A 14466-nucleotide genomic window follows, 5' to 3' on the forward strand; every position below is an offset into this window, starting at 1 on the left:
GATTGATAATATTCAAGTATGAGTTGGGATAGATTACCTCTGAGGTTTTTTTCAACTTTTAGATTATGTGAAATTTTATCTTTTCACTCATTTTATCTCTACTTATTCTTTTTTTTTAATAGCTTTTTATTTACAAATATTTGCATAGGTAATTTTTCAGCATTGACAGTTGCAAATCCTTTTGTTCCAACTTTTTCCCTCCTTCCCCCCACCCCTTTCTCCAGATGGCAGGTTAACCAATACATGTTAAATATGTTAAAGTAAAGTTAAATACAATATATTCTCTATTTATTCTTATAACAATCCTGAAAATGGCATATGGGAGTAGGGATGGGAGATGTAGGGAACTTTAAGATGATAGAACTGAGACTTCAAGAGGTTAAAAGATTTTCCTAAAGCATTGACTATTAAGGGATAGAGTTAGCATTAAGAAATGAAGACTTCTGGCTCTTGGCTTTTTTTTTTTTTTTTTTTTTTTTAAATTCCACACTCCCACTCTGCAGGTGCTACACTTCAATGAAGTTTCACAAAACAAAAGCACAGAACCTGAAACTTCTTCGAAAGGAAAAAGTCAAGAAGACCAAGGGGACCAACAAAAGACATCAGAACCTCCAAATACACAGGTATTACTGATTTCACTTCTCAATAAAGTTTCATCTGGCTTGTTGGTTGGGTTTTCTTCAAAGATAAAAGCTCAAGACAGCATTAGGCTTCACGCATCTATGAAAAAACATCAACCAACCAAACAAAAAACTAATGTAAGGCTGGAAATATCTCTGTGATTCCTCTCAGCTGCCAGGCCCTGGTTTAACTGATTTGGTTATTCCTCCCCTTCTCCCTGAAATTGCATGAAGGATAGCTAATTGCTAGAAAGATGGGAATTACTACTCCACTCAGAGTTCTGTGAGTAATATGAGGCTGTGACTTAGAAAAGGGCAGGCTCAAGGAGGTTTCCACAATGATTCTCACCCAATAAATGCAAAGAATTTTTGGGGGCTCTTTATCATAAATGTGGCTGCTGTAGTAGTTAAGAAATTCTCTAGAGGCCATCTCTCAGGTTGTTTTAGTAGGTTAGTTTAATAATAATTCTCATGTCTAATCTAGGGCTTCATGTTTCTTTTAGTTTTCTCTATCTTTTGACAGTTTCTACTGTGGATGACTTTTCTAAAAATTTAAAACCTGGGTTCAAACTATATTTCTGTTAGTTACTGTATATGAACTTGGAGGAAATCACTTAATAACTTGTGTTAATAGAGGTGGAGGATCCAGCATGAAGAAGATATTGGTGAGAGGACTGGTCATGATCCTGAAATTCAGATAAGATTGTATGAAGTTTGGCAAAATTTTTTAGTGTTCCTTCTAAGGACAATACAGTAAGATGAAAGAATATGCCATTTAAAGAGCTCCCTTTATAATATTCATTGTTACTTAAGTATTCTATACTACAATTAAAAATTTTAAACTACATAGAAATACTACTGTTCTTGAATGAAATTAGTTGAATGATGATAAGTAGATGTCTGAAGAGAGTATGTTTTCAAGGGACAGTTTAATGACACTCCAATTTCATTATGTCTTATCAAGAATACGACATCCTTGAGTAATGGGTATAAAGATTCTGACTCCTACTTTGGGAACCTGCTCAAGAAGCTGGACAGGATAAAATGTGATTACACCCTGAGTATAGCCAACAGGCTGTATGGAGAGCAGGAATTTCCAATCTGTCCTGTAAGTACAGCATAGCTAATAAGTATGTTTTGAAGTTCTTTCCCTTCTAGAGCAGTGTTTTATAATGCTCCTCTTGAGGACAATGCAATGGATGGAAAAAAGAACATGTTAGAGATGATGACTGGTAACCATTTGTGCCTGTGTTTCTGAATATTGCACCATGATTGTTTTTCTCATGCATTGGACGGCTCCTTGCTGTTCTTGCTTTCTGTCTGTAGCCCTATTGCTGAGAATCATGTGTTACTCCTGCTAGTTCTGAGAAAGATACCATGAATGCTGCATAAATGTTCAATCATAGTTTGGCAGAAGTCCACAACTAACTCAGCTGTCTCATTGAAACAGCTCCAATTTATGCTCTAGTAAGTCTCTGAGTGTTTCTTCTGCTCATTATTCCATTTCTAACGGCCTAACTGTCTAGCATAAGTTGTGGTTCTATGGCCAGCATGGTCCACTCGGAAGCCTTCCTGCTGTGGAAGAAGGGGAAAGGCTTTGGCCAAGATGTCTAGGTACCATACTTCTTGTCTACAGGGTGAAGATGGGCACCAGCATCAGAAGCAGAGATCAGTGACCAGAGATAACAATTCTTAGAAATAATATAGAGTAATGATATCTGCGACAAAAGCCAAAGTCTAGCTGGGGTTGCCAGTGATAGAACTTCATAGGCCAGAGAAAGTAGGATGTTATGTATCTACAAATCTGAAGATGAAGCCAGGTTAAAAACATATTAGAAGGATAAACAAGGGAGAGGGTATGTATGTAACAAGAGACAAAACTTGAGATTGAGGAAGTATAGTTGTGATTCTAAATCAGTGACGAACAAGGTATTTGGTTAGACCAGAAGCATTTCAATTTGCTTATCATTCTGTTGTTACACCCAGTCTTGTTTTCACCATAGCAACTATCTTCCCTAGCAACAATGGATTCTAGATAATGGTGGACCCACCAGGGTGCATTTGCTCCATGTCAACTTATGGTGAGACATTCTAAACATAAAGAGAAACAATAGTGGTACAGCAGAAATGATATTAGAATTGGAATTAGGAAGACCCAGATTCAAATCCTACAACCAGATACTTACTAGCTTTGTAAAGTCACTTAATTTCCCTGGGCCTTGTTTTTCTTCTGGAAAATGAGAAGATTGAACTGAATCCTTATCCAACTATAACCATTCCTACAATAGGAAGCATGATTTTTGCCATTTAGGGGTGCCCCTAACCTTAGGAATCAAAATTAAATTTGTGGAAGGATATGATAATGCAATAGAGTTGGGAAAAAATGACATTCCAAGATATTTCCTAATTTAGAGCAGAATCAAACTTCCTTCTTACAGATAAAATGAGATTTTGTATACTGGGTTTTGATTTTCCAGGAGTAATAATAATAACAATAATACCAATGATGATGATGATGATAATGATGATATGGTCTATGTCACTTAAAAATATCTAGTTTGTATATAGGCCATAAATTGAACATGGAATACTGGCTTAGAAAGGAATATATCATTCCCTAATTTTGCCTTAATTCATGACTATATTAATTCAGTGCAATTGCTCAAATGGTACTGTCTGATTCAGACTGGTTATGAGTAGGAATGGGAAGACCCATTTTCTACCATATCCAATGACTATAGATATTTTCTGAGACTGATTTCCCTCTACTATTGGATTACTTATCTGGTGATCTAGTTAAGTATATATAATTTTGTCGTAACATCTTCCACTTCTCTAATCTAATAGGCATATTCAGATAATGTGATGGAATTTTATCATACAACCATTGAAAGTGTGGATTTTCGAAAAGATACAGAAAAATCCAGACAACAAATTAATTTCTGGGTTGAATGTCAAACTCAAGGTAAGAATGTGAGAATCATTAGTATGAGTTGGAAAGCTAAAGATTTTTAGATTTGCATGTTTATCATGAGTTAGATCTAAAAGAGAATCTTAGTGTCCATCTTATTGTAATCCTTTATTTTAAAAATGAAATAAATTAGGCCTGGTGAGAATAAATGATTGCTAAGTTACAAACTAAAATAAATAATTATAGTAATAACAGCAATGACAATAAAAACTGACATCTAAATGGCATTTCATGGTTTAAAAAGCCTTTTCCATAATTATCTCACCGATCCTCAGGACCACCCTATCAGGTTGGGGCTATCAGTTGCCTCGGCCCGCGAGGCAAAGTGTGTGGACCCTGGAAGAAAAGAGATAAGGGCAAGAGAGAGGGGATGCGCATTTAGGCAAGTCAAATCATTCTGATCAAGCCTCATTTTAATGGGTGCAATAATACAGATATATATAGCAGTAGAAAAGAAGGCAGGGTTGTTCAAACACAGTACAGGGTGGGGGGTCCATGACAAAGGGTTGGTATCCCGCCCAAGGATGAGCTGCTCAGATGTTTCAGGTGGCAGGAAGCTCTATGATGCGATTAGGGGATGCCTAGATATCTGCCTATTCAAAGTTAGGATGTGATTAGGAGATTCCTATTCAGGAAGTCTTTGGTATAATGTGATCAGGAGATTCAACCTATTCAAGGTTGGCCTTATGTGGCTGTAGTTTAGTGCCCGCTCCCCACAATCAGTGTCATCATTCTCATTTTACATGTGAAACTGATAAAATAGGTTTTATATATTATCATGGACCAAGTGTTAGAGTTGGGATTCCAACTGAGTTGTTGGGGATTCAGAGTTTCTAAGTCTCTTAAAACTGTCTTTCTGATATTGCTCTTATTATTTAAATGCTGTTTTTCTGGTTTAGAATCAATGCTTTGCCTGCTATATCATACTACTGGCAACCATCCAGTGAGAGTTTTGAAAAATTGCTTTGCTAGTGCTAACGGGATTGACAATGGAACCTAGATGTTTTTCTTTAACATCATTATTTGTATACTGAGGAAAACATCAACATGACACAGGAGAACACCAGCAAGAAATTCAGAATTTCTATTTCTATTAAGTATAAAGCAGCTGCCACACAAGAGTTTAAATTCTGCAGAGATATGGGTTTGCCAAAACAAAACTAAAGCAATAAAGGCCAATTTTCCTAATATTTTCTTTCAATATTTTATATTTTGTCCTGAGTGAAGAGGGATACATGAGAAAGCAGAGAATGTAAAGATTTGAATGTAGTATGAATAGAATATTTTTATGAATTGAAACGAGAAACTGCATCAGTACACATAATCCTTTAAAAAATACCCAGTGTTTGATTTTGAAGTGGCAGCAGAACTTCTCATTAAAATGGGACCTCTCCCTTTCTTGGCACAGTTTTTACTGTGATTAGATCACTTGTGGGTGGAATCAAAATGCTTTGAATTTTGACATGTCTAAATTAAGAAGTCACTGGGCAGGATCTTCTAGGGATAAAACCTCGAAATGTGTCCATTCAACTCCAATCACATTTAAATGTCACTTTTAAATACAGGTTCTAGGTTGCTCACCTATAGTCTAGAATACCAACCACATTTTCCTCAGAGTTAATTATTGTGATTTTGTGGGCCATGACCCAGTATCTATGAAGTTACATCTCACCCCTTGATCTTTTTTCCAACATTATTTCCCCTTTGATAATTACGTATTCTTATGGTTATCTCTAATAAGCAGGTTACAGATTATCATAGTTAGAAGGAATCTTAGAAGTAATTGGTCCCAACCCTCTCATTTTATAGATGAGCAAAATGTGCCCCAGAAGTGCTAAAATGATTTGCCTAAAATCGTTCTCAAACTCAGGTTTTCCTATTCCAAGATCAATACTCTTTCCACTTTTTCCATTATTATATTTTGAAATAAGATACTGCCTTTGTGATATACTAATAATATGATTATATTTAAACTGGTAGAGTAAGAAGTTTCACTCTGTTAAGATTAAGGCTGTTCTTAAGACTGTGGGGTGTTACATCTGAATTAATGCATCTATTTTCTTTATTTTTCATTGAATGTTTATTTTCTCTTAAACCCCAAATTAAAAGGGAAAAGAAAGAAGAAAAACAAGACCCTTGTAACAAATAACTATGGTCAAACAAAACTGCCACATTGCTCCTGTCCAAAAATATATGTTTGATTCTGTATCCCAAGTTCATCACTTCTCTGTCAGGAAGTGGCTAACATGTTTCATGCATTGGTCCCCTGGAATCATGGCTGTTCATTGAACTGATCAGAATTCTTAAGTCTCTCAAAGCTGTCTTTCTGATGTTGCTATTATTATACAAATATTGTTTTTTAATTCTGCCCTCTGCATTGGATCCTAAAAGAAATCAAAATGATCTATAGAGGTAAATTCTAGTGCTAGCTTGTTTTTCTGCCAGCTAGTTATGTGATCTTGGGGAAAATGCTGAAGCTTGTTTTACTGCCTCATCAGTAAAACAAGTGAGTTGAACATGATTGATGACTATGCTTCCCAGATCTACCATTCTATGGTTCTAAATCTCTCCCCCTAATGCGTAATACAGAAAACCAATTCCTTTGGTACAGGGCTGAGAATCCATGACATTTCATGGGGAAAAGTCCAGGTCTGCTCCTTATTGACGCCACAAGCCAGACTGAACAGCTTTCTAACCACATTTGTATCCCAGGACTGAGAGAATCAATATGCTATCAAGTACTTTCATTGACCATCAAGCTACTTGATGGGATTCCTAAGAATGAAGTTATTTATACATGTTGTCTTTGATTTATCTACAAACATTTACTTAACTATTGCTATATAGCACTGCTCTGGAATCTGTGTGGGATACAAGAATGTTTAAGGCATCCAGGGAACTTATAATCCAATTGGGGAGACAGGATGTATACATAATATGATGGGATTTAGACCTGGAAAAGACTACAGAGGACATGTACTCCACCTGTTTATTTGGAACTGAAGAAACCAAGACTCAGAAATGTTGAGATATGACAGAGGACTCACAAATAACAAGCACTTGATTCAAATAGGAAGACAGATCCTTTTACTCCAAAGACAATACTCATTTGATGTAAACATGTTGCCTTTTTTAAATAAAAAGGTCAACAGCAATGTAAGGGAAAGTATTCAAAGAGCCAATTAAATGGTCCATGTAATCATGGCTTCAGGGGAAATATTATGTTTTATGAGTTCAAATAATGCTGAAAGAACTACAGACATGATTTCTAGACTATTGTTACTAATCTTTGACATATCAAGAATGACAGGAATCAGATGCTGCAAGACCAAAGAAAAAAAAATGTGGGGTCAGCAAACAATAAGCTTGACTTCAAAACCTAGTAAAATTCTAGAACCTATACTATATTATTAAAAGTAGAGTTAGTTGAAAATTGAGTGGAATGGGATATCCATCAGTTGGGGGAATAGCTGAATAAGTTATGATATATGAATATAATGGAATATTATTGTTCTATAAGAAATGATGAGCAGGCTGATTTCAGAAAAGCCTGGAAAGACTTAATGTGAATTGATGTTGTAAAAAGTAAGCAGAACCAAGAGAACATTGTACATAGTAACAAGATTATGGGATGATCAACTGTGATGGACTTGGCTCTTTTCAAAAATGTGGTGACTCAAGGCAATTCCAAAAGACTTGTGATAGAAAGAACCATCTGCATCCAGAGAGAAAACTATGGAGACTGAATTTGAATCAAAGGATAATATTTTCACCTTTGTTTTTTGTTGTTTATTTGCTGTTTTTTTTCCTTCTTTTTCATTTTTTTCCCCATTTGCAGCATGACAAATATGGAAATATATTTAGAAGAATTGCATGCACATGTTTAAACTATATAGAATTGCTTACTGTCTTGAAGAAGGGGCAGGGAGGAAGAGAGGGAAAAAAATTTGGAATACAAGGTTTTACAAAGGTGAATGTTGAAAACTATCTTTGCATATATTTGGAAAAATAAAACGTTATTAAAATAATAATAATTGAAAATAAGAGTAGAGTTAGTAAACATTTAGAAAAAGAAGTAGTGATCACAAAACAAAAAACAAACTCAGTTTTCTCAAGAACAAGTTATGCCAGATGAATCTCATTTCTTTTTTTGGCAGTTACAAAGCTGGTCAGTCATGGGCTATATTATAGTTGACCTAGAATTCAGCAATATACTTTTAAAAAATCTCTTTTACCATCCTTTTGAATGAAATGGAGAGATATGGATTAGATAACATTACAATTAGGTGAAATCGAATTATTGAATGTCAAGATCCAAAGGATAGTCGATTAAAATGTCAGCTTCCAGTAGAATATCTAGTTTAGTGACTCAGGGACCTATCTTTGAATCTTTATAATTACATTTATATTTATTACTATGTTACATATAATTTATTAGTTATATTTTATATTTATTAATCATATTTATATAGCATATATTCATATATAATATGAGTTAAGTTCATCATATTAGTTATAGTTATTATTTCCATAATACTTATTTGTAGTGTTCTGGTTAGCTTTCTGGAGGTCTCAGGACCAGCCATAGTTTCAACAGAATAATCACCACAAGAATAGTCAGGAATAAAGTCCAAAATCTTTATTTTCTCCTTCAGTCTCCCAATCTTTGTCAGCAGTCTCAGCCAATCAACCAGTCAGCAGTCTGCACATCCAAATGTAATGTCCTGCTTTCTAGAGCCCCCAAGTTGGGTTGACAAAACGTACCATTACTTTCTAGAGCCTCCACACCGGGGTGATTAAAATATAGTATTCAGACTGGCTCTCTGGAGGACCAAGTCCTGAGTCCTTGGTCTTTAGTGGAGAAGTGATAAAGCCAGGAGAGCCATCAGGATGGTATCTGTCTTGAAGTCTCCCTCTGGCTGAGTTTGTCCCCAGTTTATATGCTCTATTACAATTACAATTACAATTACAATTACAATTACAATTACAGAATACTGAGTATAAACCAATCATTATATTACTAGGGAACCATTCTTTGTTGTAAGATTAAATCAATCATATTGAACTAGAGAACTCACATGCTAAACTAGATAACCATTAGTTCCTGCCCTTTACACTTACTAGTGATAAACAGATAAAAACATAGGTAGCATGGTTATCAAATTTGCAGCATTGAGAGAAGAATTGGACACAAAACTAGGTGGAGAAGCTAACATATTAGATCAGCACCAGGACTCAAAACGTCTTAACAGGTTAGAAATTTGGGCTCAGTCTAATAAAATGAAACTTAATATGAATAAGGGCAATGTTCTATGCATGAATTAAAAAATAGAATATGTTTTGGATGAGACTGGCATGGTGAGAAATTAGTTTATGTGAAAGAAATTGGAATGTTTCAGGTGACTTGTAATCAGTATGAATCAAGAGTTTTGATCTGGGGACCCCTCCCCGCCAGACCCCAACAAATACTATCCTGGGCCCCATTAAGAAAGCTATAGTGTTTAGAACAACAAAGGAAATAACTACATCTACAATGTTACATCACTATTTTGTGATACATCACATCTTGTTATATCAGATCTTGAATGTTGTGTTCAGATCTGGATGACAACTTTGAGGAAAGAAATTGAGAAGTTATGTCCAGAAACAGTCACCAGGATGCTAAAAGGACTGGAGAACTTGCCACAGGGGGATTAATTGAAAGAAATGGGGATGTTTCAACTAGAGAAGACTTTGAAGGGACATACTATCTATTATAGATTTAAAGGGCTTTCATGTGGAATAGATTACACTTGTTCTATTTCTCCTAAGAAAGCTGAGCAAGTATTATATGTAAGCTTCAAAGAATCTTAATGGAAGGAAAACTTCCCTAACAATTAGAGCCAAAGCAGTGATCTGACTATAGCTATGGGCAGCCATGTGATACAGTGGACAGAGAGCCAGCCCTAAAGGGAGGAAGATTCACTTTCCTCATTTCTTTAGGCAAATCACTTAACCTAGTTTGTTTGCCTCAGTTTTCTCATCTGCAAAATAAACTGGAGAAGGAAATGTCTTTGTCAAGAAAATCCCAAATGGGATTAAGAAGACTTGGACACTGCTGTAGCAAGTGAACAACAAAATCTTACACTTAGAATGTTTCCTTCAGGTAAAATCAAGGACCTCTTTGACAAAGACAACATTACTGATTCCACAGTCCTGGTGCTGGTGAATGCTGTCTACTATAAGGCCAAATGGGAAAAAAGTTTTGACCATGAAAAAACAGAAGATTCACCTTTTTGGCTAAACAAGGTAGTAACCTCTAAATAAATGTTCCACTAAAGACACCAGTCATTTAAAAAAATTATTTTATATTATTATTTTTGAGAATATTATTAAATAGATACAACACAGAGTGATGGATAAAGAGTCTACCTCAAAACCAGGAAAAAGCAATCAGGTTTTACCTCTTGTACAGACTAGTGGTGTGACCCTGGTCATGTCACTTAACTTCTTAGTTCTTCTGGGTCAAAGATATCAAACTCATAACTAGGGAATGCAAGTAGGACCAGAAGCAGATTTAAATGTAATTGGGAAATGTTGGGGGCGTGGAGGGAGGAAATTTCAAAATAAATAATGTTAATTTGTAGCTTTCTTAGTCAATAAGCAGTCAAGGACTTCATTTCTATTTGAGGTTGACACCCCTTCCCCAGGTAACTTTCTAAAAATGTAAATTGTAAAGACAGTGCTAACCTGCTCTGAGAAAGAAAAATTCCTTATCTGGGAGTTTTCAAAGTCAATGAAATCACAGATTCTGTTCCAATCCCTATTTGCCCAAAGCAGCCATGAGCAAGACTGAATGTCTGTGAGAAAGGGTAGTAGTTTTCCCTTAACCTTTCTTGCCTTTATTGACAGAATGAACAGAAAAGTGTGAAGATGATGAGACAGCAGAATACATTTAAAATTGGTTATATTGAAGAATTAAAGACTCAGATTCTTGAGATGAAGTATATCAAGGGAAAACTCAGCATGTTTGTGCTGCTTCCTGAGGACTTCACTGGAATGGAAGAAGTAAATTATTATTTTTTATTTCTCTGCTGGGAACTACCTAAACCAATGAAATATTAAGTGAACAAATTAACTAAATATAGATTCTGATAAACAAGGGAGTTTCAGAGATGGAACAACTAAGATAGTAAATAGTCTTGTGTCCATGCCATAAGAGTATTGAAATTGGGGGTCTTACCCTGGAGAAAAGAAGACTCAGGGAGGGACATCATGGTAGATGTATTCAAGAATGTGAAAGATTGTCATGTGGAAAAGGATTAAATTTGTTCTTCTTGGCTCTAAAGGGAAGAACCAATAGTAATGAGTGGGAATTGAAAAGAAACTAATTTAGCTTTATATAAAGAAAAACGAATGAACAATTAGAATTGTAAAAGTGGAATGGAATGATTCCTTGTAGGTCTTGAAGCAGAGATGGGATAACCACTTATCAGGGACATGCAATGGGTACACATCAGATTAGAAGGTCCCAGAGGTACCTTCTTGAAGGAGATGAGGTGAAATCTTTCAAGACAGTTGTGAAAATTAAGTAAGGCTTCATCTACTTCAGAGTTTGAATAGGCCTGAAGGACTTTGAAGATTGAGTCAAGGGCATACTTAAGTCCTCTTCCTGCTATCCTCCCATGACATCATTTTCTCCCTATTTCAGTCAAATATGGGCAACTATGTACTTATTGGTCAAGTTCAAATTCTTGGGTAGTTCCCGCATTTTAGAATATAAGATCTTTGAGGATTTTATGATCCTCATATTAGAATGTGTTCTTGGATGAGGATGAGGGTCAATAGTGGGAAGGTGTATTTGCATTAAGGATTAAAAGTGTTAACCCTGCCCCAGAAGTGCTTCCTCCCTTCCACTGTCTGCTGGACTGGTGGGATGCCCTTCTCACAAGAAAGTATAATAATCTTTGCTTTGCTTCTAGAGATCTCTCCAGCTTTTTTTATTAAATGGTGACCCCTCATCATTTCTGAACCACACATTCTTACTCCAAAATTCTGTGATTCTGTGAATTGCACATTTAGAAAAGATACTTGATGACTTTACTTCTGAAGTCCAATTGTACTTCAGCTATCAGAAACACTTAACAAATCATTCATCAATTAAACAGATATTTATTCTTAAATATCTATCCAACAAATTCTTGCTTTCATGAATAAGGATCTATTCAAACTAAATGGATTTTTCTTTTTCTCTTCATAATCAAAGGGAAAATTAATACCGTCTCAAATCTTACCTCTTTCTATTAAAAATCAAGGGAAAGTGGACATAGAATATGGAAAGGGCCTAGACCTTTTTCTCAGAGAAATATGCTTCACTTTCAGCATTAGACTTTCCAGACTCATCTGTCTGGGGTATATGAGGTATAGGAAGCTGCTTGGAATCCTGGGGATAGATTGTTCAAAAAATTAAACTCCAAAGAGATAGTTAAAGGATCAGGTTGTATGTCACTCTTCCAATTGAGGACAGAAGTGTTTAAGATAGCTTTTTAAATCAATAAAGAACTAACCTGGAAGAATTTAAAATCAAAAATGCTGGGGAAAAACTCTTGTAGTGTTCAGCAGCTATGGATAGTGAGTTAATTTTTGGAAAGAAACTTCTCATTACTAACACTAATTATTTATTTTTTTATCCTGGTAGCTTGAAAAGAATATGACTCATGAAAAAATAACAGAATGGACCAGTCCTACTATTATGTATGATGAAATGGTAGACATCTCCTTTCCTCAGTTCACCATGGAAAGCAACTTGGATCTCAGTGCTATTCTCCAAAAAATGGGGATCACAGATGTCTTTGAGGAAGCCAAATGTGATCTTACAGGAATGTCTTCAAGCCCTAATCTGTATTTGTCAAAAGCTGTCCACAAGACATTTCTAGAGGTTAATGAGGATGGTACCCAAGCAGCAGCTGCCACAGGAACCGTGGTCGCTACAAGGTCTGTGTCACCTTATGTGACATTTAATGCCAATCACCCATTTTTGTTTTTCATCAGAGAAAACAAAACAAACACCATCCTTTTCTATGGCAAAGTCTACTCTCCTTGAGAATGGATCTATTTTCCTCTGCTTCATGGGATAGCAAGAAAACGGTATAACATGCGTATTAGGGACCAGTATTAGAATTTGTCAGTAATTTGTCCAATCCCATCAGCTCTAACTCCCAGCTATTAACCAACGTCACTTCCGGTTTCTCTTCTGGGGGTTCATGAAACACGATAGCCAATAAATTTCTTTCTTTCTTGACAGTTCACCTGCCAGCTCCTAGGTCCACTTATCTTCATTGACTTCCCCACTCCAAGATTTCCACATTAACAAAGTTCAGAAAAATGTTTATTTTCTTTCTTATTTTGTTTTTCTGTGTAACTAATGAAACAAGTGAATGTACTCAGAAAAGGAACAGGTTCTATTAGATAACAATTTAAGAAAAACAGAAGTCTTGGAATTATAGTTAAATGAAAAATGCTTTTCATAAGTCACTGTGTCAGACACTATGCCAATTCCATTCAATATACATTTAAGTGTCTACTACAGAAAGTACTGCAGTCCAGACAAACCCTAAAGTGCGAAAAACAAAACTAGATACATCTAGATTAACACTTACTAAAAGTTGAAAATCAGATTAGATTTATCCTTTCCTTAGTGAACAGGAATATGCTAAATATGCATTCCTTTCAGAGACAAGGAAGATGACATTTCTCAGAATCTGAGTCATAGAAAAATCATGTTTTGTCCACTATAAATGCTGAGAAATAAAACTCACATTTATAGGGAGAGGGATTAGTTAACCTTTCTGATGTCTTCCTTGTTAACATATCATCTGTACTGATTTTAAAATGTTCCTTTAAACAAAGATGGTTTGCTAATTAAAATGTCCAAATCATGTTGCCAAGTAATAAAAAAAAATTGTTTTTTATTGAGCAAAACAAGAAAGATGTGAAGTATAATCCACATAAGCTTTGACTATGTTATTTAAATGGTTAATGTAGAAAGGAATGAAATAAACATTTATTAAATGTCTATGTGCTTAGCATTGTGATAAGTTCTTTACAAATATTAATCTAATTTAATCCTCATAATAAATTTGGGAGATAGATGCTATTATGACCCCCATTTACTGCTGAGGAAATTGGGGCATAGATTAAGTGACTTGCCCAGAGTCAAACATCAAGATATAAAAGAAGGGTATAAAAAAATTCTAGTTTTGGAATTATTGAATTCAATTCATGGTGTCCCAGAGAAGCTGTGATGGCTGTTGTTACATTGATGGAGAGAGCCATCTGCATCCAGAGAGAGGACTGTAGTCATTGAGTGTGGATCCCAATATAGTATTTTAGCTTTTGTTGTTGTTTGTTTGCATTGTTTTCTTTCTCATTTTTTTTTCCTTTTTGATTTGACTTTTCGTGTGCAGCATGATTATTATGGACGTATTTATAGAGGAATTGCACAAGTTTAACATATATTGGATTACTTGCCACCTAGAGGAGAGGGTGGAAGAAAAAAGAAAAAAATTGGAACACAAGGGTTTGCAAAAAAACTATGCATATGTTTTGAAAAAAAAACTTAAAAAGTTGTTGAATTGTCAAAGATTCAAAGATAGATTTCAAATGAGAATATTCATTTATACATTATGGGAAAAAATATAGACTTTCTGACTGATATCAAGAAAAATAAATGGAGTCTCTCCTTGAAGAGTAGACTATACAGTAAGTGTAGATCATTATCACATCTCTCCAAAGTAGTCTTCTGTTGTCTAGCTCAAATAGCTACAATTCCTAGGAATGGTGGCAGGGGTAGACACTAGATCATTGTTTGGGTTCTGATGACTCAGAGTTAGTGTA

The 14466-nt window shown here is 35.3% G+C and overlaps 1 protein-coding gene across 1 annotated transcript in view; it reads left to right on the forward strand.

Annotated features, from left to right (window-relative positions):
* SERPINB12 (serpin family B member 12) overlaps positions 1-13645 on the forward strand; it is a 35396-nt gene extending 21751 nt beyond the window's left edge. The window contains exons 3-8 of the mRNA XM_031946181.1: positions 504-623; positions 1585-1728; positions 3468-3585; positions 9737-9879; positions 10483-10638; positions 12269-13645. Of these exons, the coding sequence (XP_031802041.1) occupies positions 504-623; positions 1585-1728; positions 3468-3585; positions 9737-9879; positions 10483-10638; positions 12269-12673 (1086 nt within the window). The 3' untranslated portion in view covers positions 12674-13645. The remainder of the gene's footprint in view (positions 1-503; positions 624-1584; positions 1729-3467; positions 3586-9736; positions 9880-10482; positions 10639-12268) is intronic.
* The last annotated feature ends 821 nt before the right edge of the window (positions 13646-14466 follow it).

This window comes from Sarcophilus harrisii, chromosome 1, assembly GCF_902635505.1.
Source record: "Sarcophilus harrisii chromosome 1, mSarHar1.11, whole genome shotgun sequence".
NCBI classification, from domain to species: domain Eukaryota; kingdom Metazoa; phylum Chordata; class Mammalia; order Dasyuromorphia; family Dasyuridae; genus Sarcophilus; species Sarcophilus harrisii.